Here is a 23,251-nt window from a genome sequence, read left to right on the forward strand (position 1 = left end):
TTGCTGGTCGAATGACCGTAACAATAAAGATTTGATTTGAGTCCCAAACGAGGCCACAAGGCCAAAATAATGCCCCCCATGTCTGACGGCAAACGTGGGGAGCGTGTCTGGGGCCGCGCTCATGGTCCCTGATTGGTGGCGGCCCGGGTTCTTTGAACCCGTTCGCCCAATGATGGCTCTGCCCCTGTCGCAAGGGTTTCTGCCCAACGGACAAAATCACCAGAAGGGGCTCTGCTCCACGTGCCGATGGTGAGAGAGGATCAGTTGCCGAGCACACGGGACAGGGCCTTCTCAGTCATTGCCCCAGGCTTTGGAACGCTCTCCCGGATGGAATCTGCTCCTTAGTCTCCTCGAGAGTTTTTAGGTACAGACGTGGCTCTTCACCCAGGCCTTTGTACAAAAGTATTGTTTTTACTGCTGCTGCGTTGTGTTGTATATATCATTTCTAATGGCTTATTAGATTTTTAAATAGAGATATTATATTTATATTATCTGTACTTTTGTATTATGTATTCTTTTAATTGTTGAGATCCTCTGCACCTTTGTATGTTAATTATGCATTGTTTTAATTATATTGTAAACCACTTTTAGATTCGCTGAATGAAAAGCAATTTATAAATTGAACAGCAAACAAACAGAGTGTGGTGAACCAGGAGAGGGTTTTCCAGCTCTGGACCTCCACCAGGTTCATTTAAAAATCTTCTGGTAGAGATGCCACCAGTCTCCTACAAGACAAAACTAACATTAAAAGTTTCCCTGTTCTATCTAGAAGCAGGTTGAACTCAACACATAGCCAAAATGCCTTAAAACCTCTTTAAAGAGCATGTCGCCAGAGCAGGCATGCAGGGAGACACATTTCCAGCCCAGATGAAGTTTAAAACAACCAAAAGCTAGTTTATTTAAGTATATATAAAAAGCAGGACCCTTTACCGGCCAAAAAAAAGCAAAACACAAGATGGACACCAGCAACAGCCACTGGAAGTACTGTGCTGGGGGTGGATAGGGCCAGTTACTCTCCCCCTGCTACATAAAAGAGAATCACCAGGTTAAAAGGTGCCTCTTTGCCAAGTTAGCAGGAGTTAATCAATCCATCGAAACTGAACAATGAAGGAAGGAAGGAAGGAAAGAAAGAAAATGTGCCCTTATGTTTTGATTTAGCCACTAGAAAATGTTTGGGAGGGGCTCGCAGATGGGGGGTGCGGGGTCAGCTTCTTGTGCAATTGGGGGGGGGGTGCTTCTAATGAACCCTGAACTAGTCGTCCTTTTTCTGGAAGAAAGAGAAATTTAAGAAAACGGAAACCGAGCAAGGGAGCACTGCGGGCAGGAGCCAGGCAACCTTCCAGCCCAGAACGTTTGGGAGGCGGGTGTTCGGGGAGGGCACACCCCCGGCAGAGAACTTCTCGGCTTGTTAGTTTCATTTCGTTTTCACTGCCTTTCGCGGAATTGAAACTGGCCAGCCAGCCAGGGGGCGCGGGGCGCGTGGCCGCACGTTGTCGCTGGGACGGTGTTCTCGCCCAGGTGAGCGGCTCGCGGGCGCCAGCAACCATGTCCCAGGAGATCTCCGCAGCCGGCGTGGCTGCTGCCGCGGAATCAGCCTCAGGCCAGCAGGTGAGACCCGACCCTCGAGCTGCTGCTGCTCCGGGGAGGACTCCGGGCAGCGCCAGGCGATGGGCCGCTTTTAGGCGAGCCTTGCAGAAGCAGCCGAGGGGATCCTAGGGAGCAGATCCACGATGCAGGGGGGAGAGAGGCGGGTTGAAGGGGGGGAAGGTGGAAGGACCGCCTACAGAGAGAGATTATCAACCTGGTGGTTCTCTTTATTGAGCAGGGGGAGAGCAACTGGCCCCATCCACCCCCCAGCACAGGACCTCCAGTGACTGTTGCTGGTGTCTCTCTTATGTTTCTTTTTAGACTGTGAGCCCTTCGGGGACAGGGTTCTCTCTCCTCCCTCCCCCTTCCTTCCTTTCTTTCTCTCCCTCCCCCCCTTCCCCTTTCTTTCTCTCTCTCTCTTCCCTCTCGCTTCCTTCCTTTATCTCTCTCCCTCCCCCCTCTCTCTTCCCCTTTCTTTCTCTCTCTCTCTTCCCTCCCGCTTCCTTCCTTTATCTCTCTCTCTCCCCCTTTCTTTCTTTTCTTTCTCTCGCTCTCTCTTCCCTCCCCCTTTCTTTCTTTTCTTTCTCTCGCTCTCTCTTCCCTCCCGCTTCCTTCCTTTATCTCTCTCCCTCCCCCCTCTCTCTTCCCCTTTCTTTCTCTCTCTCTCTTCCCTCCCGCTTCCTTCCTTTATCTCTCTCTCCCCCCCTTTCTTTCTTTTCTTTCTCTCGCTCTCTCTTCCCTCCCCCTTCCTTCCTTTCCCTCTCTCCCTCCCTCTTCCTTCCTTCCTTCCTTCCTTTCTTTCTTTCTCCCCCTCCCTCCTCCCCTCCCCCTTCCTTCCTTTCTTTTCTTTCTTTCTCTCTCTCTCTCTCTCTCCTCCCTCCCCCTCCCTCCTCCCCTCTTCCTTCCTTTCTCTTCCTCCCTCTCCCCTCCCTCTTTCTTTCTTTCAACCGCTTTTGGGAACCTTTGTTGAAAAGCAGTATATAAATATTGTTGCTGTTGTTGTTGTTGTTATCTTACAACACTGGTTCTGCAAGTGAAAATAAAGTGGCGTTGTTGTCTGAGAGCCACCTGATGGGGCAGCGGAGAAGCAGGAGGTTGTTGGTTCGAATCCCCACTGGGGTGTTTCCCAGAATATGGGAAACTCCTCTATCGGGCAGCAGCAATATAGGAAGATGCTGAAAGGCATCATCTCATACTGCGCGGGAGATGGCAATGGGAAACCCCTCCTGTATTCTTCCAAAGACAACCACAGGGCTCTGTGGGCACCAGGAGTCTACAGGATAGCACAATCTTTCCTTTCCTTTCTGTTGTTTGAGAGAGGCAGGATGGAAATGAAAAGCCACTAGATTCCATAGGAGCCTTTAGGATGAAGAAAGGGCACCGCTTTGCAGTGAGTCAGACCATCGGTCCATCCAGCTCAGGATTTTCTGCTCTGATGGGCAACAGCTCTTCAAAGTTTCAGGCTGAGGGCTTTCTTTCCCAGACAGCTGGCTTGACTGCAAGGCTTGACTGCAGACTCCCAAGTTGTCACCAGAAACCAACAGGAAAAGTCAATTTTAAAAAAATCTCAGAAATTGGTGACACTCTTCTCACAGTGAAAAACCTGAATGGTGTGTGAAGTGCTCCCCGATAGCACGCAGGGACTTGGGACTAAATCTGTCCACTATGTGAATGCACCTCCTCTGTTCAGGAGGAGATGTGAATTAAAAGCCGGGCGTTCAAAACTCCCAGGGAAGTTTTGCAGGGAAGGGAAGGGATTGAAAATAAAACTGCTAATATTATAATGCCCTTATACTATGGTGCAGCCACACCTGGAGTAGTGCGTACAATTCTGGTCACCACATCTAAAAAAGGACATTGTAGAACTGGAAAAGGTGCAGAAGAGGGCAACCAAGATGATCAGGGGCCTGGAGCACCTTCCTTATGAGGCAAGGCTACAACACCTGGGGCTTTTTAGTTTAGAAAAAAGACGACTGTGGGGAGACATGATAGAGGTCAATAAAAGCATGCATGGTGTGGGGAAAGTGGGTAGTGAGAAATTCTTTTCCCTCTCACATAACACTAGAACCAGGGGTCGTCCCATGAAATTGATTGCCAGGAAATTTAGGACTGACAAACGGAAGTACTTTTTCACACAATGCATAATCAGCTTGTGGAATTCTCTGCCACAAGATGTGGTGACAGCCAACAACCTGAGTGGCTTGAAGAGGGGTTTGGATAACTTCATGGAGGAGAGGTCTATCGTTGGCTACTAGTTGGAGGGCTATAGGCCACCTCCAGCCTCAAAGGCAGGATGCCTCTGAGTACCAGTTGCAGAGGGGCGACGCATGATGGCACATCCTAGCACGCTGACCATTGGAGCTGCTGGAAGCAGACGCTGTCCGTCTGGGCAGGCAATCTGCCCGCCCAGGAAAGCCAAGACGATCGTCTGCAGGGAAGGTAGGTTTAACCCACCTTCACCACTGATAGCCTGCAAGCCCTCTCACTGCTCGTGGGAGAAGCTCAGTTTTTGATTGTGTGAATTACCTCCATGTATGCATGGGAGTGCAGGGTCATAGGAACATAGGAAGCTGCCATATACTGAGTCAGACCCTTGGTCCATCTAGCTCAGTATTGTTTACCCAGACTGGCAGCGGCTTCTCCAAGGTTGCAGGCAGGAGTCTCTCTTAGCCCATGCCAGGGAGGGAACTTGGGACATGCTCTTCCCAGAGCAACCCCATCCCCTGAGGTGGATTTCTTACAGTGCTCACATGCAATCTCCCATTCAAATGCAACCGGGGTGGACCCTGCTTAGCCAAGGGGACAATGCATGCTTGCTACCGCAAAACCAGCTCATCTCCCTTGCAGATTTCATCTGGCCTGGTGCTGAGCTCTCTCCCCATCCTGGTCTTTCCTCCCATATGGTCTCGGACCAAAAGAGAAAACTAGCTTGGAAAGCAGACTGTAAGGTTTGACCTAATACACACACACAGAGGCAAAACCGGGCTTAGGTAGCTAGTGCGGGGCCGGTAGCATATGTTATAAAGGGGCCTTGATTTTTTTTTTTAAATGCACATAAATATTAAAACATAAATTATTTATTTGCATAGGAAAGTAATTCATTTTTTTTCATTTGCTACATTTTGGAGTTATGGGAGACCAAGCCACAAATTCACACTTACTACAACAACAGTGAACATTTATATACCGTTTTCCAATCAAAATTCTCCAAGTGGTTTGCATAGAAAAAATAAAGAGTGGCTAGATGATTCTCTGTCTCCAAAGGGCTCACACTCTAAAAAGAAAAATGTGGTAGGCAACAGCCACTGGACAGATGCTGTGCTGGGCCTTCTCTTAAAAGGCACATTTAGCAGAAAAGGGATATTTTATCTAACATGGACTAAATAAAACAGGGAAAGTTTTAACTTTGATTCCCAGTTGGAAGCCGGGCGTGCGGGGCCCTCGAAAACACGGGGCCCGTAGCAAATGCTACATTTGCTACTACGTTAATCCGCCATAGCGTGCAACTCACAGCGTCAGCAAACCCACTTGAGGAGCCCTCAAGTTTGGGGCACAACCAGGTTTGGGGCACAAGAGAAACTGGGTTAACTGGTTGTGTGTTGGTGCCGCGGGGCTTCGTGCAGCACCTACACACGAGTAGCTTCCAGCTGGTGCCGGGAGACCCCCCTCAATGTACCGTGCTCTTCCCCCCCAAACCTCCATGCTGCTGGGAGCAGCAATCAGTCATCTGGGCATGCGATCTGCTGCCCAGCAATGAAAAAGGAGATCATCTGCATGGGAGGTAAGCATTTCAACGCGTCCTGAGTAGAAGTGATTGTGTGGAAGTAAGGTAGGAGGAAAAGCTACCCAGATTTTCTCCTACCTTGCTTCCACACAATCACCTCTACCCAGGTTTTCCTCTTACCTCTCTTCCACACAACCAAAAACAAGGAGCACACACAGCTCCAAACCTGGGTAGAACCCAGCCTTTGATGGAAACCTGCCAGGAACTGTGCTGGGTAAGACCATGAGGTCATTCACACAATCAAAAACTGTATTCTACCCAGGTTTGGGAGCTGTGGATGCTCCCAATTTTTGGTTGTGTGGAAGCAAGATAGGAGGAAAACCTGGGTAGAGGTGATTGTGTGGAAGCAAGGGAGGAGGAAAAGCTACCCAGATTTTTCTCCTACCTTGCTTCCACACAACCAAAAACTGGGAGAGCACACACCTCCCAAAACTGGGTAGAACCCAGCTTTTGATTGTGTGAATGACCTCTATGTATAGTGAATTCCTTGACCCCATCTTAAATTATTTGACACCCTTTTGCTCCCACAAACTAGTTCTAGAATCATCCCTCCCTACACCGACCCCTTGCGAAGTTTTGGTGGTCTGTATTCAGCCAGGGTTAGAAGTTCAGGATTGTGATTCAGCCGATCTCCTGTTTCCCTCCAGGAGATGGATAAAGAATTCCAGTTCCTCTTGTGCGAGGGATGCCAGAAGGAAGTCAAGTGCCCCAAGCTCATCTCCTGCCTCCACAACCTCTGTGCCGAATGCCTCGAGTCAATAAGTTCCTGCCCCATATGTGAGACCCCACACTCCCAAAATGCAGAGACCCCCGCCCAGGACAACTGGCTCTTTGCAAATCTTCAGGCCAAGCTAAGCATCTACCGGAGGATCACCAGTGGCCAAGACTTGATGTGTGACAACTGTAAGAAGGAGGCGAGCTTTTGGTGTTCTGACTGTGAAGAGTTCCTTTGCAGCTCGTGTTTTGAATTCCACCAGAGATACCTGAAGAGGGAGAGCCATGAAGCTAAAGCACTCAAGGATCTCAGGGCTGAGTCTCTTAATGAATGCCTTGCAGGGATCAGGAAGCTCAGCATCATGTTCTGCTCCAAAGGGAGCCACAATAACCAAATTCTAAGGTAGGTAGTTCACTAGCCCTCTCTTCTGCTGTTGCTCCCCTGGAACTGGTATTTGGAGGCACCTTGCCTCTGAGGCTGGAGGTGGCCTATAGACCTCAGATTAGTAGCCATTGTCCAGTTGCAAGGGAGCAAAATCAGAAGAGAGGGCGTGCCTTCGTTTCTTGCTTGTGGGCTTCTCAGAGGCATCTGGTGGGCCTGATCCAGCAGGGCTATTCTTCTTTGGGCCTCATCTAGCAGGACTATTCTTATGTCTAGCATCCTGCCCAATTAATGGCCCACCAGGTGCCTCTGGATGAGCCTTTGGCCTGATCAAGCAGGACATTCCTTATGTCCATATGGGAGATGATCCTGCCCACAGTGTAATGACTCTTAACTGCATTTGATTCCTAGTATCTACTGCCCAGATTGCAGGAAGTGCATGTGTTGCACCTGTGCCCTGTTGGACAGCAAACACAGTGGGCAACACTGTGACATCCAAAGCGAGATCCAACGCAGAAAGAATGAGCTTCAGAGTATGAGCACGGAGCTGAAGGAGAAGAAGAGCAGCTACGAGGAAACTCATGGCAGCCTCCAACAACTGGTGGAAAGCATGGAGGAGGTGAGGAACGAAACTGCCAAGCAGATCCAGCAGAAGGTTGAGGAGATGGTGCGGGTGGTGCAGGAGAAGGGGAAGAAGCTGCTGGCCGAAGTGGAAGATCAGCACCGCCAGCAAGTCCAAAATGTAGAGGAGAAGCTGCAGCACCTGGAAGGGGTGCTCCAGAGGATGGCCTCCAGCGAGCGGATGGTGGAGAAGATGCGTCTCTATGCCTCCGACCAGGAGGTGATGGACATGCACCTCTTCATCAAGGAGTCCCTGAAGGAGCTCCAAAAGAAACAGCTGCCCGCCATCAATTTCCAGATCCAGATCCAGAATTTTGCTGAGGTCAAAACGCAACTCCAGGCTTTGTTCGAGAGAGTGACGAAAGATAAGGGTGAGACTCTCAGAGACGCGTTTACACTGATTGGTGCAGGACAGGGGCGGAGCTGTGATGGGAGGGCGGGTCCAAACAACACGAGCCACCCAGCTCCTGGGAGCTGCCTGCCTCGCCCCTCCCCCTGAGCTCTGGCTGGCCTCATTCCCAGCCAGCTCCCTCGGTCAGGGACAGAACAAAGAGAAAACCCAGCCAACAATGAAGCCAACTGGTAAATGAGCTCCAGAGGGGGCTCTTCTGGCTGCTGGTCATCTCACACAGGGGGTGTGATTGGTGCACACTAGGGGCCACTGGGGAGCCTGCCCTCACCTAGCTGCACACCTGGTACAGGACAAATTGGATGGAATGAGTTAGACAGGGAGGGGCCATAACACAGTGGAAGAGCATCTGCTTTGTATGAAGAAAGTCCCATGTTCAGCCCTTGGCATCTCCAGTTGAAGGACCTGGGCTGGGTAAGAATTCCTGGAGCTACCACTAGTCAAAACAGACCATTCAATTGTCTACCTGGGAGAGATCTACTTGGGGCCTGGCTCAAGTAGCAGTATAACACCTGCTAGGACTATTAGACACTAACTGTTAGTTGGGTGTTAGAACTCACACCTGCTAAATCTTGGGGAACCACAACCAGTGAGTTTTATGGAACAGGAAAGTTCCATGATTTATTTCAATTTTATTTATTTTATTGAATTTCTATACCGCCTGTTATAGAAATCTCCAGGCGTTGCACAAATTAAAACATAATATAAAACATTTAAAATTCATTGAAATATAAAAATCATAACAGATAAAAACACAATTGAGTTTTAAAATTCAAATCTCAGTTAAATGCCTGGGAAAACAGGTACGTCTTCAGGGTCCTCCTAAAAACAAACGGAGAAGGAGATGCTCTTATTTCAGCAGGAAGCGCATTCCAAAGCCCTGGGGAAGCCACAGAAAAGGCCCAATCCCTAACCGGACCTCTCCAGATGATCTTAATAGGCGACAGGGTTCACGACAGAGAAGGCACTCTCTTAAGTACCCTGGACTCAAGCCATTAAGGGCTTTATAGTAGGTAATAATCAGCACTTTGTATTTTGTTTGGAAACATATCGGCAGCCAGTGCAGTTCTTTTAGAATCATCGTTATATGGTCCCGTCGGTTAAACCCAGAGACCAATCTGGCTGCTGCATTCTGTACCAATTGTAGTTTCTGAACTATGTACAAAGGCAGCCCCACATTACAGCAGTCAAGCCTAGAGGTTACCAGCGTATGTGCCACTGTTTTTACGGTCGTTTATCTCCAGAAATGGATGTATCTTGCATATCAGCAGAAGCTGATAAAAAGCACTCCTGGCTACTGGCAGGATGAGGTACTGTAGCAGAATTCCTTAGCCCGGGTTCAGAGTGAGAATTGACACCAGCAAATTGAGAGAAAACAGATTTAATTGCCAGGCAATTGATCTCAGTGGAATCGCTCCCAACCTGAGATACCAGATTACATCGTGTTTCCAGCTTTATATCCATCTCAATTACATTCAGTAAATACAATCTTCATTGGTTAGCATCACTTAACCGTCATATTACAATTATTATAATTATTGCAATTAGACTACATTCCTCTAGTACAATGGAGCATTTCTTCTCTACATGTTGAAAAGCAAACTATCTCTCTCCTTTCCTTGGCCAGATGCTGTGTCCTTGAAGGTGTCATAGTTAGCGCCCAGCTATCTCCAGATCCCAAACAGGGCCTCTCGCAACATTCCACAGGAGACAGATTTATGGTACATTCAGCAACTCACAATTAAAACAGTTTGTGAGTCCTTTAACCATTTCTTAACCAGCACAAACCTGAGTTCTGCCTCAGTACGTTGCCTAAAACTGCACACTGTATAACTTTCTGGGGAGATGCAGGCCACATATGTTGTGGACCTTACTACTAATAATTGTGAAACTGAAGTCGTCATTGCATTCACATTCTAAATGGGAACAAACCTAAAGACTCCTGTGTCCCATTTCCTATTTCACTGGGTTTTGCTCTTTTTAGAAGCTGTCCCAGATAGATCTGAAGAAGCCTCCAAGCAGGTAAGAGCTGGTTTGTATATTTCTGTTATCTTCAAATGGAGAACCTTTGGTTGTGTACACACACTCTTTTTTTCCCCCTCCCCAAAGACCTTGTGATCTTCATGGACTGGCTGGCTTCCCCTGGGGCTGAGTGGCTTCAGTTCTCCTCCCTGCCACTGCTAAGGGTGGCGCTGTAGAGCAACAAATCTCAGTCCAGCCAACTCAGTTTCCCTCTGTGTTGCCCTGATGGTGCAGGATTAAGGCTCTGGGGGTTGGTTGTTGGAGGCCCTGGTTCAAGACACATGCATCCTAGCAACTTGTGTGTTTATGAATTATCTCATATCAGCTGCAGCGAGTCTGCCACCCATAGAAATATTCACACAGGCACATGTCCTCACTTATGACAGCGCAATATCCTTCCCAGGTTGATTCGGGTGGGAAGGGGTAGCGATGCTGTGCTGGGATAGATGGCCTGGTGCTCTTGCTAGATGAGCATCCAAGACATGAACTGTTTATAAAAACACGCCTTCTTCATGAACCCCACCACCTGAAACCCCATCAGGGGAGGTCCAGTTACATTTACCACCAGCTCATTTGGTGGCAACCCAGAACCAGGCCTTCTCTAGTGTTGTTCTGTGGGACATGCTTCCAAATGCAATCAGAACCTGCCCATCTTTGGCTGCTTTCCAGCAACTTTGGAAAACGCACCTATTTGATCAGGCTTTTCGTTCATAATGAGGCCATTCTCACAACCAGTTGTATGTACCCGGGCTACCTCAGCCCTACCCAGGTAGAAAGAGTCGTGAGAAGCTCTGGAATTGGTTCCCGTTTTGGCGCTCCCCAGCCAGGGATCCCAGGTTTGAAACCTGGGCTAGAAATGAGGGAGGGTGGGCAGAAATCCCCCAGTGCCCCTTGCACTGTGAATTATGAGATGCAGGAGGACCCAACCTGCTTTCCCCCTTTCCCTCGCCACCCCCGGAACACTCATGTGCTTGTCACTTGGGAGCCTAGGAGCAGTAAGGATCATGTAGTGGGAGGCCCACAGGCTCCTGCATTCCCGCCCCAGCCTCCTGGGTCCTGTGAATGACCATGATGTTTAACAGTTGTATTGATGGTTATTTCAGTTTGTTCTATGTGATTTGACGTTTTTAATTTTAGTTTGATTTATTTATCTATTTATTCTACACATACACACACCACCCTTCCTAAAATGGCTCAGGGCAATTTACATTAAAATAAAAAACAGATAATAAAACTTTAAAAAACAAAACAAACCACACATTTAAATCAGATTAAAATTAAAACTAGATATTAAAAGCCAGGCTAAAAAGATGTGTCTTTAAGGCCTCCAAGAAAGATAATCTTATCTCCATGAGGAGCGTGTTCCACAACCCAGGAGTGACAGCTGAGAAGACCCGATCCCAAGTCACCACCAGAGGAATTGGTGGCACCCAAAGACGGACCCCTCCTGATGATCTTAATGAGCAATGGGGATCATGTAGCGAAAGGCACTTTCTCAAGTAACCCGGGCCTAAGCCATTCAGGGCTTTAAAGGTAATAACCAGCACTTTGTACATTGCCCGGAAACATATCGGCAGCCAGTGCAACTGTTTAAAAACAAGCATAATGTGGTGTCTCTGGGATATCCCAGAGACTAATCTGGATGCTGCATTTTGAACTAACAGAGGTTTCCAAACTACATAAAAGGCAGCCTCCCATAGAGTGCATTGAAGTAGTCCAACCTGGAGGTTACCAGCTGATTTACCACAGTTTTCAGATCATTCTCCTCAAGAAAAGGGTGGAGTTGTTGATCAGTTGCAGCTGGTAAAAAGCACTCCTGACCACAGCCTCAACCTGATGCGCCAGGGTAAGACTGGGTCCAAGAGCACTCCCAAGCTACAAACCTGTTCTTTCTGGGGGAGTGTAACCTCATCCAGAACAAGAAGTTATATCCCGTCTTGCAGATTATTACCCCCAACGATGAGCACCGTGAGCACCTCGATCTTGCTTGGATTCAGCTACAGTTTATTATTCCTCATCCAGCCCATTACTGCCTGTAAGCATGCATTTAAGGGGCTAATGCCATTTCCTGATATTGATGACAAGGAGAAATAGATTTGTCCTTGATAATACCATATTATTAGCACCCAGCATATTGATAACACCCAGCACAAAATCCCTGGATGCCCTCACCCAGCAGTTTCATGTAGATAAGAACATAAGAACAGCCCTGCTGGATCAGGCCCAAGGCCCATCTAGTCCAGCATCCTGTTTCGCACAGTGCATACCAGATGCCACTGGAAGCCACAGGCAGGAGTTGAGGGCATGCCCTCTCTCCTGCTGTTATTCCCCTGCAACTGGTACTCAGAGGCATCCTGCCTTTGAGGCTGCAGGTGGCCTATAGCCCTCCGACTAGTAGCTGTTGATAGACTTCTCCTCCATGAAGTTATCCAAACCCTTCTTTAAAGCCATCCAGGTTGTTGGCTGTCACCACATCTTGTGGCAGAGAATTCCACAAGTTGATTATGCATTGTGTGAAAAAGATGTTAAATGTTAAAAAGCATTGGCAACAGAATGGAGCACCAATTCAAAAGCACCACCATCTGAAATCTACCCAAGATATAGGAGCAGAACCACTGTAAAACAGTGCCTCCTATCTGCAAATCCCTCAGGCAATCCAGAAGGATATCTTGGTTGATCGTATTGAAAGCCCCTGAAAGATCCAAAAAAACCAGCAGTCATACTCCCTCCGTCAATTCCCAATTGTGTTCAATCAATCAGTCAGTAAGTTCACAAGATCAAAGGCAGGAGGGCATCTTTGCCATTGTGCTGGTGCCCCAATAACCCGCCATCTGAGGCAACACAGCACTCAGCCTCATCGAAGGGACGCCCTCTAGGGTTGGAGTTCCTGTTTCAGCGCTGTTTTTCTATTAATCCTTCCATTGTTTTTCAGGTTGGTAGAATAAAGATTAGCAACATAGTAGGTAACTGTGTGACCCGCATACTTAAGGTAAGTGTGTCTGCACAATTCCCTCCCTACTAATGTCACTACACTATGTCATCCTGTTCCGAGCCATTGTCAGCCCCTCGGGATCTCACTTCATCTTACTGAGCTAGTGGCACAGAACCTGGATAATGGTGCATGTGTGTGTGTAAATAGTCCCTATAACAGGGATTCCCAGATGTTGTTGACTACAACTCCCATCATCCACAGCTACAATGCCTTCTGACTGGGGGTCATGGAAGTTGTAGTCAACAATATCTGGGCATCCCTGTTGCAGGGAATGCTGGTGTGTGTGTGTGTGTGCGTGTACACACATGTATGCTTTACTTCCCAAGTGGAAATCAACCATCAAGGGCTAATTCTTCTCCCCAGAAACACTCAGTCAACTCACCGGCAAAGAGAAAAATGCAAGAGGGTACAGCTGTTCAGACCCTTCCAAAAGTGTTCAAAACTGATCCTGGTGACAGTGAAGGGAAGAAATCAGCCAGCCAGGCGAGCTGCAGTCCTCTTGAACAGCCAGGGACCAGTGCTGCATCTGCATCAGCACGTAGCTCAGGAGAAGTCACTGGTGACAATGCACAAGGCAGTCCCATTCATTTCTCGCAGTCATTGGAATCAGGTAGGTGAAATCTTTGCCACTGGCGTTCATTTGAAGTCTTAGGACCAATCCAGTTTACACCTAAGGCAATTCTCACGGTCACCAGGGCCGGGCTGGGAGGGTGCAGGGTAAAGCCTGCTCCTAACCTACCTTCCCCCCAGATGACCAAGCAGGTCCTCTTCGGCAGGTCTTCTCCATGAAGCTCGGAGCAGGGCCGAGGGATCTGGGGTGGGAATTTGTTCTTCCGGCCCCTGGTCATCTGTCAATGCAGCATGTGGCACACATCAGATGGGTGTTCTGTGCCCCATCTCTGTGACTCCTCAGGCTGCACACAGCCCAGGGAGTCACATGATAGCCGGGGTAAGGGTGAGAGAGAACCCTTAACCTCGGTTAAAAGCCGAGTTTGTTAAGGGGGCTAGGTGGGTGGGGAGCAGAGGAATCCACGAGGCACGGCAAGAGTGTATGCTTGAGATAGATATTTAGTTAGTTATTACAATTTTATACCGCCCCATCCTTGAGTTTGGTACAGTATCTTGATCGTAGGAACATAGGAAGCTGCCATATACTGACCATTGGTCCATCTAACTCAGTATTGTCTACCCAGACTGGCAGCAGCTTCTCCAAGATTGCAGGCAAGAATCTCTCTCAGCCCTATCTTGGAGATGCTGCCAGGGAGGGAATTTGGAACCTTCTGCTCTTCTCAGCGTGGCTCCATCCCCTAAGGGGAAGATCTTCCAGTGCTCGCACATCATCTCCCATTCATATGCAACCAGGGTGGACCCTACTTCGCTAAGGGGACAAGTCATGCTTGCTACCACAAGACCAGCTCTCCTCTCCAAGAAATGCCACTTGAATGCACAGAGTTCATTACAGGTTGCATCAAAATTCCAAATATTCCTGTAGTCCCTTACATGGACAGGTTTACTGTGGCATGAGTGTTCATGGCTAGAGCAGTGATTCCCAACCTTTTCCCGGATCAGAACATCATCAGCGTCATCAAAAGTTGTTGCGGACCACCATGCGAGCAAGCCATTCTAAACATTTTTTAATATAGCCTGTGGCTGGTGGGAATCATTCATATGTGTGTGTATGTGTGTTTGTTTGTTTGTTTGTTTTTGCATTTATTTCCCGCTCTTCCTCTGAAGAGCTCAGAGAGCTGTACACGGTTATTTTTATCCTCACAACAACCCTGTGAGGTAGGTTAGGCTGAGACATACATGATTAGCCCAGAGTCACCCAGTGAGTTTCATGGTTGAATGGGGATTCAAACCTGGGTCTTCCCAGTCCTAGTCCAACATGCTAACCACTATGCTATACTGGCGCACATACTCTCCTGTATGTATGTATGTATGTATGTACAGACAGACACACACACATATAATATATCAATAAAGGAGCATTTAAAGCACAGTTATTTCTAATAAAAAATTCAGTCACAAACATATTGCATTCATCACAGCACATTTACCTGCAGTAGACCTACCAATGGGAAAAGTACGCTTACCAGTAGCAGGCCTCTCAGTAGGATTATATTATTATTACATTATCTTCCCTACGGAACCCTGAAGTACCCTTATGGTACTTCAAGTACACAATGGTCCATGGACTACAGGTTGGGAACCACAGGGCTAGAGTGCCCTTCGTCAAATGCATGGGGTGTTGTTGACAAGTCGATACACAGAGGCAGCCCAAGGTCTTGCAGTGCCTTAGGCAAGGCAAGGCACTAAATGCTACTTTGCCCCATAACCCTGTCAGGGTCCAGCCACCTTTCAGAACCAACCCTTGCAAGCTTTGTCGAGAGTGTGATGAGGGTGACTCCTTGAAAAAGTGAGATTGGACCCAAAGAGCTGCTCCAATTACAGCAGTGGTGTTGGTGGGGAGAGCATTTTGCCACCCTGCTACCCCAAAACTCTGCCACACAAGGCAACGGCCTCTTCTTGCCTCATGTAAGGGCTGCCTCTGTATATGTGGGTATTGAGAAAGAAATTATTAACAATGGGATCAGACTGCTGTGAAATGCAAGAGGAAGACACTATGATCATTTTTAATGTAACTTTTAAACATTGGGGATAACTATAGTGGAAATTCACAGCAGCAACATTCACAGTAACAAAATTACAAGTTTGTGCAATGATCTCATCCAAAATAAATAAGTGGGGTAGCACTGTCCCCAGATTTTCTCTCTGCTCGGGGAAGTGTGGCTTGTGTTTCCTTGGAGACAAACTGAGGGCTGTTGCTCTCAGGCCAAGATAGAGCAAAGAAATATTTGGATCTCAGTGACAGCTGAAAGATAGCTTTGAAGCAAGCTTAGAGAGAGACCAAGTCCCCTAGCAAATGGAGGAGCATCAAGCCAAGCCGGATAGCACTGCTGGGAATTTCCCAGCATTTTGGAAATCAGAATGTGCATCACATTAATGCTGTGGTGTCCTGCCTTTTCTCTTGCAGATGACCCCATATGTTTGGGCAGCTGCTCTGACGAGGAAGACAGCAATGACGAATCTGCGGTGAGTGCAGAGGCACCAAAGCCCAAGAGCCAAATGCTGCTGCTTCTCCCATATTGAGGAGACACTCTGGCCCATGGTGCCTCCCATCTCTATGATCATATCTATGGCACTTTTGAAGGAAGAATATGTTTTACGGTTACATCCTTATCTTGTGCATGCTCATAACAAAACCCAGTGAAGTCCATACTCCAGTTTTTTTCGTTATAAGGCCCTGGGGGTTTCAGATGGGTTTTTTCCTGCCCTGCATGTCCAAGCCATGTGGGTTTTTAAACAGCATGCCTTAGACATAGATCTACAAGTTGAGCTAGCAAAGCTGCCGCGAGGCAAACAGGCCATTAGCACAAAGCCTCAGGAGTGTAACTATAATAGGGCAAGGGGAGACAGTTGTCTGGGGGCCCACAGCCTGGGGGGGGCACATGACTCCCCCAGCCACGCACCCGCCCGGGCTTCCTTCAGTCGTATTCATCCTCCGAAATTGATGTGGGTTTTAAAACCTGGAGCTACCAGAACAGCACGTCTTTCTCTAGTACCATTAAATGTCTTGCATCGTCCACAATTTAAAAAACCTTTTAAAAAATAATTTAGGATGATGTTCTATTGTATCACATAGGTTATATATATTTTTTAAAAATTACTCTGCTTTTTGTTACCACTGTTCAGCCTCATTTAAGATTTCTTTACTTCATGAGCTGAGCTTCAGTAAGCGGGGGGCCCATTTTTGTCTCTGGGCCCACTCCAACCTTGCTACACCTCCCAAGCCTGCAGAATATCTTAATGGCTTAACAATTGCTAAATTTAGAAGAGCTATGACTCTTGCTCGCCTAAATGCACTCCCAACCGCAGTCCTTGAGGGGAAGTTCAAAAAGCTACCATACTCAGGACATTTATGCCCTGTCAGCTCAGGCGATATAGAAACCACTGCTCACGCTATTCTTTACTGCACATTTTATAAGGATTTTTGTATAAATTGGATTTCTCCGCTACTAATAGAGTTCCCTGGTCATCCAGACAAGTTTTATCTAGACTACCAGTTTTAAAGTAGGGGTATCTGGTAGGATGGCTAAGTTTTGCTACACAATGTGTAAAACCCGTAAAGATTTTACCTCCTAATCTGTTTTTAATGTTTTCTATTATGCGGTCAATGACCAAAATAAAGTATGTATGTGTCTACCAATCATCTATGGCACTTTTGGATGAAGAACATGTTTCACTGCTACATCCTTGTCTTGTGCATGCTCACAACAAAACCCAGTGAAGTCCATACTCCAGGCTTCTTCATCGTAAGGGCCTGAGGTTTTCCGATGGGTTTTCCCCAGCCCTGGATGGAAAAACCAGGGATTGAACCTGGATCCTTCTGCAATCAGAGCAGATGCTCTACCTCTGAGCAGTAGCCTCTGCCTGAAGAGACACTGCAAAGAAGCTTCATATGTTCACTCCTCAAGCACTGCATTTACTACTGACCACAGAATCGGGTGTATTGAAAAAGCTTGGCTTCATTTTTATTTTATTTTATTTTAAAGAACTATTTTCTAGTCCTGGTGGCTTCAGATGTATGGGCAGTGCCTGGTGAAAATCTCAAACAGTAGGCAGGGATTGCACAATATAAGACTGCCTCCTGATAGTTAAAGGTAAAGTTGTGCCATCGAGTCAGTGTCGACTCCTGGCGACCACAGAGCCCTGTGGTTGTCTTTGGTAGAATACAGGAGGGGTTGACCATTGCCTCCTCCTGCGCAGTCTGAGATGATGCCTTTCAGCATCTTCCTATATCAGTGCTGCCTGATAGAGGTGTTTCCCTTAGGGTGGGAAACATACCAGTGGGGATTCAAACCAGCAACCTCTTGCTCCCTAGGCAAGTTGCTTCCCTGCTGAGCCTCATAGTTAAGGATGTGCAAAACTGGACGGGTTCAACCAGCCTGCCCTTTGCAAGGCTGCAGAACCCAGTTGAGCAGGTTTTAGTACCAAAAAAACCGCCCGCTGGTTCTAATGAACCACTAATGACAGGGCAGTTCAGTTTGACCCAGTTGTTTTTTCCTGATATATCTTTGCAAACGTGAGGATAACACTTCAGGCATGTGGGAAAGTGAGCTCTAGGGTATGCAAGCTTTTGCCACAACAAGAGGCTGTTCTCATGCACAGCCAAGACTGGGCTAAGGAAGCCAAGCACAGACCCAATTATCATCTGCAGGGGGAGGTAAGTTCTAGCAGCTGTCCTTCCCACGGACCCGTCCTCACTGACTGTGAGAAAGAGCTCTAAGTGTGTTAGTCTTTAAGGTGCCACAAGTCTCTTCTCAGTGAATGCTGCCCTCTCTATTTGTCCACACTAGCGTGGTTTAATGCCTTGCCCTCTGCCGTTTCAGATGGTAGATTCAAGGGGATTCTATTAAGGAGCCAGCTGTGTCCATGTGGTGCGGGTGATATTGAGTCGCTTGCACACGTCTTTTTACACTGTGTTTACTACGAGGACCTTCGTATTACTTGGACTGAACCATTTCTAAAAAATAGACCGGGTCGATCAGAAGAGTACTATATTTCCTATTTCCTGGCGGACCGATATGCAGAGGTCACAGCGCAGATAGCAAGATTTTGTGCTGCAGCCTGTAAACTGAGACGGGAACATCTTAGCTGTATCTGAGATTTTTATATAATTTGACACGCCATTTCGTTTTATTGCCTTGACTATGTTCTGTGATGTTGACTTATGCTTTGTTTGCATTTTGACTGGGCATGGGCCGTAATAAATTACTTGCTTACTACTTGTTGTAGTTGGACTGAGTGATAGCCCTTCCTTGTGAAGGTGTCACAGCACTTCTTACCTTATTGCCAGGGCTCCAGCTTCCTAGAGGGAACCGAGAACTGGCTGGAAGAACTCAACACACCCGAGGAGCTGGACTCGGAGAATGGGGACTTGGTGTTCTTTGACGTGAAACTTCTATGTAAGAGCCGAACAGCTACTGCCAGAATAATAATGTTCTTATTGTGGGGCTGAGGGCCTTCTCTTAAGCAATACAGCTCTTTTTCCCTCTCCTTGTGCTGGCATAGCTTCGGGGCCCCATCCACACATTATGTCCAACACTCGTACATTGTGTGTACAGTGCACACAGGTACAGATCTGTACCCAGGTACAGTCATTCACATGTTAGGCTGGACACGGGTACAGCAGTACACTTCCTATCTGGGCCATGCATTTGAAGGGCCTGTATCCAGACTCATTTTTAAAAAGAACACAGGCACAGTCATTCACACAAAACACATGGACAAGTGTACAGACATCTATACAGCATAATGTCTGAATCCGGCTTCAGTTGCAGTGGAGTGCATTGATCACCCAGTCTGCCACTGTCCAGACCTTCTTTTCTTCGCTGAGCCTAACTTCTCTCCAGAGGCTCCCCTTCTGCTGGTCTTCCTCATCATCAACTGCTGCCGGTTTCAATAGGGAGGAGCGCACCTCACAGCCCGGTTGAGTCACGCCCTTCCGCCCTCCCCGAACTGGAACATAGGAACATAGGAAGCTGCCATATACTGAGACAGGCCATAGGTCCACCTAGCTCAGTACTGTCTACACAGTCTGGCAGTGGCTTCTGCAAGGTTGCAGGCAGGAACCTCTCTCAGCCCTATCTTGGAGAAGCCAGGGAGGGAACTTGGAACCTAGATGTTTTTCCCAGAGCAGCTCCATCCCCTAAGGCAGGGATCCTCAACGTTGGGCCCCCAGATGTTCTTGGACTTCAACTCCCATAATCCCCAGCCAAAAGCCACTGGGCCTGGGGATTATGGGAGTTAAAGTCCAAGAACATCTGGGGGCCCAACGTTGAGGATCCCTGCCCTAAGGAGAATATCTTCCAGTGCTCACACTTCTAGTCTCCCTTTCATATGCAACCAGGGTGGACTCTGCTTAGCTAAGGGGACAAGTCATGCTTGCTACCACAAGACCGGCTCTCCTCTCTAAGGGTCAATCACCCTTCCAGTGATTGATTGATTGATTGATTGATTGATTGATTGATTGATTGATTGATTGATTACTGAGCCTCCGGCCATGTTTTTCACTGACACCAGTTGGCACACAGGAGCGTGTCCAGCCCCCAAATGAGGGTAGGGGGCTTCTCTGACCTTAATGGCAGCCATGTGAACTCTCCTTCTCCATCAGTCGTTTATAGAGTTGCCACAAGATGTCTTGATGGCCCGTCACTCACATGACTTTAAAAGGGAGTTAGGTACATTTGTGGAGGAGAAGAGATCTGCCTCTGACTGTTAGTCACAATGGCAGCATGGAACCTCCCTGCACTGCAGAAGTAGGCAAATGAACAGCAGAGGGCAATTGCTATTACTTACATATCCTTTGGGGGGACCTCCTGGAAGCTTCTGGTTGGTCACTGATGGGAACAGGATGCTGGACTAGATGGATCCTTGGTCTGATCCAGTGGGGATGTTGCTTCTGTTCTCAACTGCAGGAGACATTCATAGGAACACAGGAAGATCCCTTTTACCGGTGGTTCGTAACGGGGTCCGCCAGATGTTGCTGAACTACAACTCCCAGCATCCCCAGCCAAGTTGCACAACTTCTGCCCTCTTGCAGATGTTGGACAACAACTCCCATAATCCCTCTCTCTTTGCCAGTGTGGCTGGGGATGATGGGACTCGTAGGCCAAAAACAGCTGGAGGGCCAGAGCTGTGCAGAACTGGTCTACACTGACTGTCAGCAGCTCTCCAAGGGTTCAGGCAGGAGTCTTTCTCAGCCCTACCTGGAGAATTCCTGCTAGGAATTTCCTGGCCCTGCTAGAATCCTGTTAGGGATTGAACCCAGGCCCTTCTTCAAGCAACGCAGATGCTCTGCCACTGACCTATGGCCCTATCCCTAGTCATGATAGGTGTGTCTTTATCAGTCTGGATAAACTCAGTTTCTCACTTGTCTTGCAGCAGAAATCATTCATCTGGTGGCTTTTTCAGGCACAAGTTGCTTCTCCATCAAGTTTCAAGAAGATATGAAAAATAACTTTTGTGAGATTGGTCTGGAGGACTTCCTTCAACACCTCCAGTTCTTCCAGAAGCCCATTCTAGTGGGCTACGACCTCTGGTCCATGGACCTCCCAGCCTTGGTCAATGCCTTGGAAGCCGTCAACAAGGGGGAATTTTTTGAAGCGTCCATTTGTGGTTTCCTAGATGCCCTGCCTCTTATTAAAGAGAAACATCCTAAGATCCCCAGCTATAAGCTGGAGCATTTAGCCAACAACTACTTGGGGAGGGATTGGGGTGCCACCCATGCTAGAGAGTGTGCCGAGACTGTGAAGCACCTGTGCGATGTCCTGGATGTTTTCTCTCCACCCACGGAGAGAAAACCTGTGATCTTGTATTCTAGCCTGCGATGCTACGCTTCCCTCCAGCCCCTCCTGAGAATGAAACTCCTCTCCAGGCCCTCTCTGCAGACTTTGGCCCTACAGAATGTCAGCCTTTCCACCTTACAGTCTGTGTACCACGAGGACCCAGAAAATGGCCTTAAAAAATTGTGCCGGTACCTGAAGTCCAGGTGCAGGAGCCCTGAGAAGAGAATCCTGAAGCTGAGTAAGATTCGGATCTATTTCCAAACTCCTTCATCAGCAGCTCGGTGTCCATCGCCTGCAGCAACACACTGAAGTCTAGCTGCAACCCCATGGGGGTGAGACCATCTACAGCCGGCAAAGCCACTTACCAGGGCAGTTCACGTGATCATAATTGGGATAGGAGAAGCCCCCTCCATTAATGCAGGATCTGTGCTTGCTCCCAATATAGGATCCTCTGTCTTTTAAAAACAATGTCGGAGGTGCTGGCTGTGGCCATGTGCTGAGCAGTAGCTCCATCGGAGGGCTCCCTTTTTCTAGGGGTGTGCATGAGCAGTTCATCTCGAACTGATTCGCTTCGAACCGGGCCCGGTTCGAAGGTTCAACCATGGACCCAACTGGGGGGAAAGCCGGTTGGGATTTGAGCAGGACTGGCCAAACCATGCTGGCCCCTCTGAGTGATGGCCACACCCCTGGGCATGATGTCTTGCAGGGGGTGTTGCAGGTGTGTGCGAGGGTCTGCCACAGAGAGGGGCGAACACGAGCCCCCTCTCCCCTAGTTAGACAGCTGTTTTCACCCACAGACACTCTGCAAATGGGATTGCCTACTCTAATTATGATCATATGAACAAGCCTACCATCTTCCTGAGAAAAGCTTCTTCCTTACAATGGCTGGCCCATAGATGGGGGACCAAATGCCAGTTGCATCAGATTGAGTTGGCCGATGGAAGGGCCATTGTGGCCCTTGGACTGCTCAGGCATAGCTATGGTCCATGGACCAGAGCAGCTGCTGTTGGACTACAACTCCCATAATCCCTGATTATTGGCCACTGTAGCTGGGGATGATGGGAGTTGCAGTTGAACAACAGCTGGCAGGCCAAAGTTGTACTGCCCTATATGAGTTACTATATAGTTCTATTTTAGTTCCAAAAGTTCAGGACTTCTGTTCATCATCAGGGTAAATTGTAAATTTTGGATCCAGGTGGAGATGTGTCCAAACACGGTGGTATACGTTCATGAGACTTTGGAATGCTCTCCCGGTGGGCATCCACTCCCCAGTCTCCATCATCGTTTTTAGAAAGCAATTTTCATCATTGAAAATTGTAAATTTTGTATCCAGGTTGAGATGTGTCCAAACATGGCAGTATACTTTCAGGAGACTTTGGAATGCCTCCGGTTCCCAGTCTCCATCACAATTTTTAGAAAGCAAGTAAAATCTCAGCTTAGGAACATAGGAAGCTGCCATATACTGAGTCAGACCATTGGTCTATCTTTCTCAGTATTGTCTTCACAGACTGGCAGAAGCTTCTCCAAGGTTGCAGGCAGGAGTTCCTCTCAGCCCTATCTTGAAGATGCTGCCAGGGAGGGAACTTGGAACCTAGATACTCTTCCCAGAGCGGCTCCATCCCCTGAAGGGAATCTCTTCCAGTGCTCACACATCAAGTCTCCCATTCATATGCAACCAAGGCAGACCCTGCTTAGCTAAGGGGACAAGTCATGCTTGCTACCACAAGACCAGCTCTGCTCTCCTTTTTACCCAGGCTTTTAAAGGAGTGTTATGTTTGCTGCTGCTTTATATCTTATGGTTATATTGTACATGTTTTAAAACTTTGAATTAGATTTGTATTTTTATATTCAGTTTGAATTCTCATTGTGTCGGTTTTTAATGGTTTTATTCCATTTTAATTCTTATTGTGTCATGTTTCTATGGTTTTATGTTGTTTTTCAATGTTTTGTCAACCGCCTTGAGATTATTTTTAATGCAAGGCGGTATAAAAACTTAACAATAAATAAATAAATAAAACGAATGAGACATAAGGTTCTGCTAGGGGGGGTTTCTCCCACGCTCTCTTTGCAAATGCTTCGCATTTTAGAACACATGCTAAGAAGGTGGGCTTTTACACAAATTGAGCTGGCCTACTACATTCTGTTCTTGTTGGGAGCCAGTTTCGATGGTCTTAAATGATAGGGATAGGTGAATGGGAAGTGTCAGGAGAAAGAAGGCGGGTTTGCAGGGCCAGAAACTCAAGAAGTATGAGGAGAGGTGCTCTTACACCTGGACTTTGGGGCCCAAGTCCAGGGCCTCCACACACCCTGGGGCCCCCAAACACTCTTTAGT

At 47.8% G+C, this 23,251-nt stretch overlaps 1 protein-coding gene across 3 annotated transcripts; it reads left to right on the top strand.

The window, feature by feature from the left end:
• The first annotated feature begins 1,454 nt into the window (after positions 1–1,454).
• Positions 1,455–22,930, top strand: LOC128334685 (protein PML-like). 3 transcript variants are annotated; one of them, XM_053271672.1, is made up of 9 exons: positions 1,455–1,608; positions 6,019–6,488; positions 6,879–7,459; positions 9,482–9,519; positions 12,452–12,508; positions 12,875–13,121; positions 15,546–15,604; positions 18,429–18,537; positions 20,516–22,930. In XM_053271672.1, the coding sequence occupies exons 1-9, from the start codon at positions 1,546–1,548 to the stop codon at positions 21,226–21,228; spliced, it is 2,337 nt and encodes a 778-aa protein (XP_053127647.1). In that variant the 5' UTR covers positions 1,455–1,545; the 3' UTR covers positions 21,229–22,930. The 3 variants fall into 3 exon arrangements, with proteins under 3 accessions (XP_053127647.1, XP_053127648.1, XP_053127649.1); XM_053271674.1 differs by lacking the exon at positions 1,455–1,608 and adding an exon at positions 3,707–4,026; XM_053271673.1 differs by lacking the exon at positions 12,452–12,508.
• The last annotated feature ends 321 nt before the right edge of the window (positions 22,931–23,251 follow it).

This window comes from Hemicordylus capensis, chromosome 10 (genome assembly GCF_027244095.1).
Source record: "Hemicordylus capensis ecotype Gifberg chromosome 10, rHemCap1.1.pri, whole genome shotgun sequence".
NCBI lineage: Eukaryota > Metazoa > Chordata > Lepidosauria > Squamata > Cordylidae > Hemicordylus > Hemicordylus capensis.

What these genes read in the sequence shown, in the direction of transcription:
- LOC128334685 (XM_053271672.1), top strand. Translation starts at nt 1,546, where the DNA reads ATGTCCCAGGAGATCTCCGCAGCCGGCGTGGCTGCTGCCGCGGAATCA. An exon ending in CTGAAGAAGCCTCCAAGCAG is followed by an intron (nt 9,520 to 12,451) that starts GTAAGAGCTGGT and finishes ATTGTTTTTCAG; the next exon opens with GTTGGTAGAATAAAGATTAG. An exon ending in GTGTGACCCGCATACTTAAG is followed by an intron (nt 12,509 to 12,874) that starts GTAAGTGTGTCT and finishes TCTTCTCCCCAG; the next exon opens with AAACACTCAGTCAACTCACC.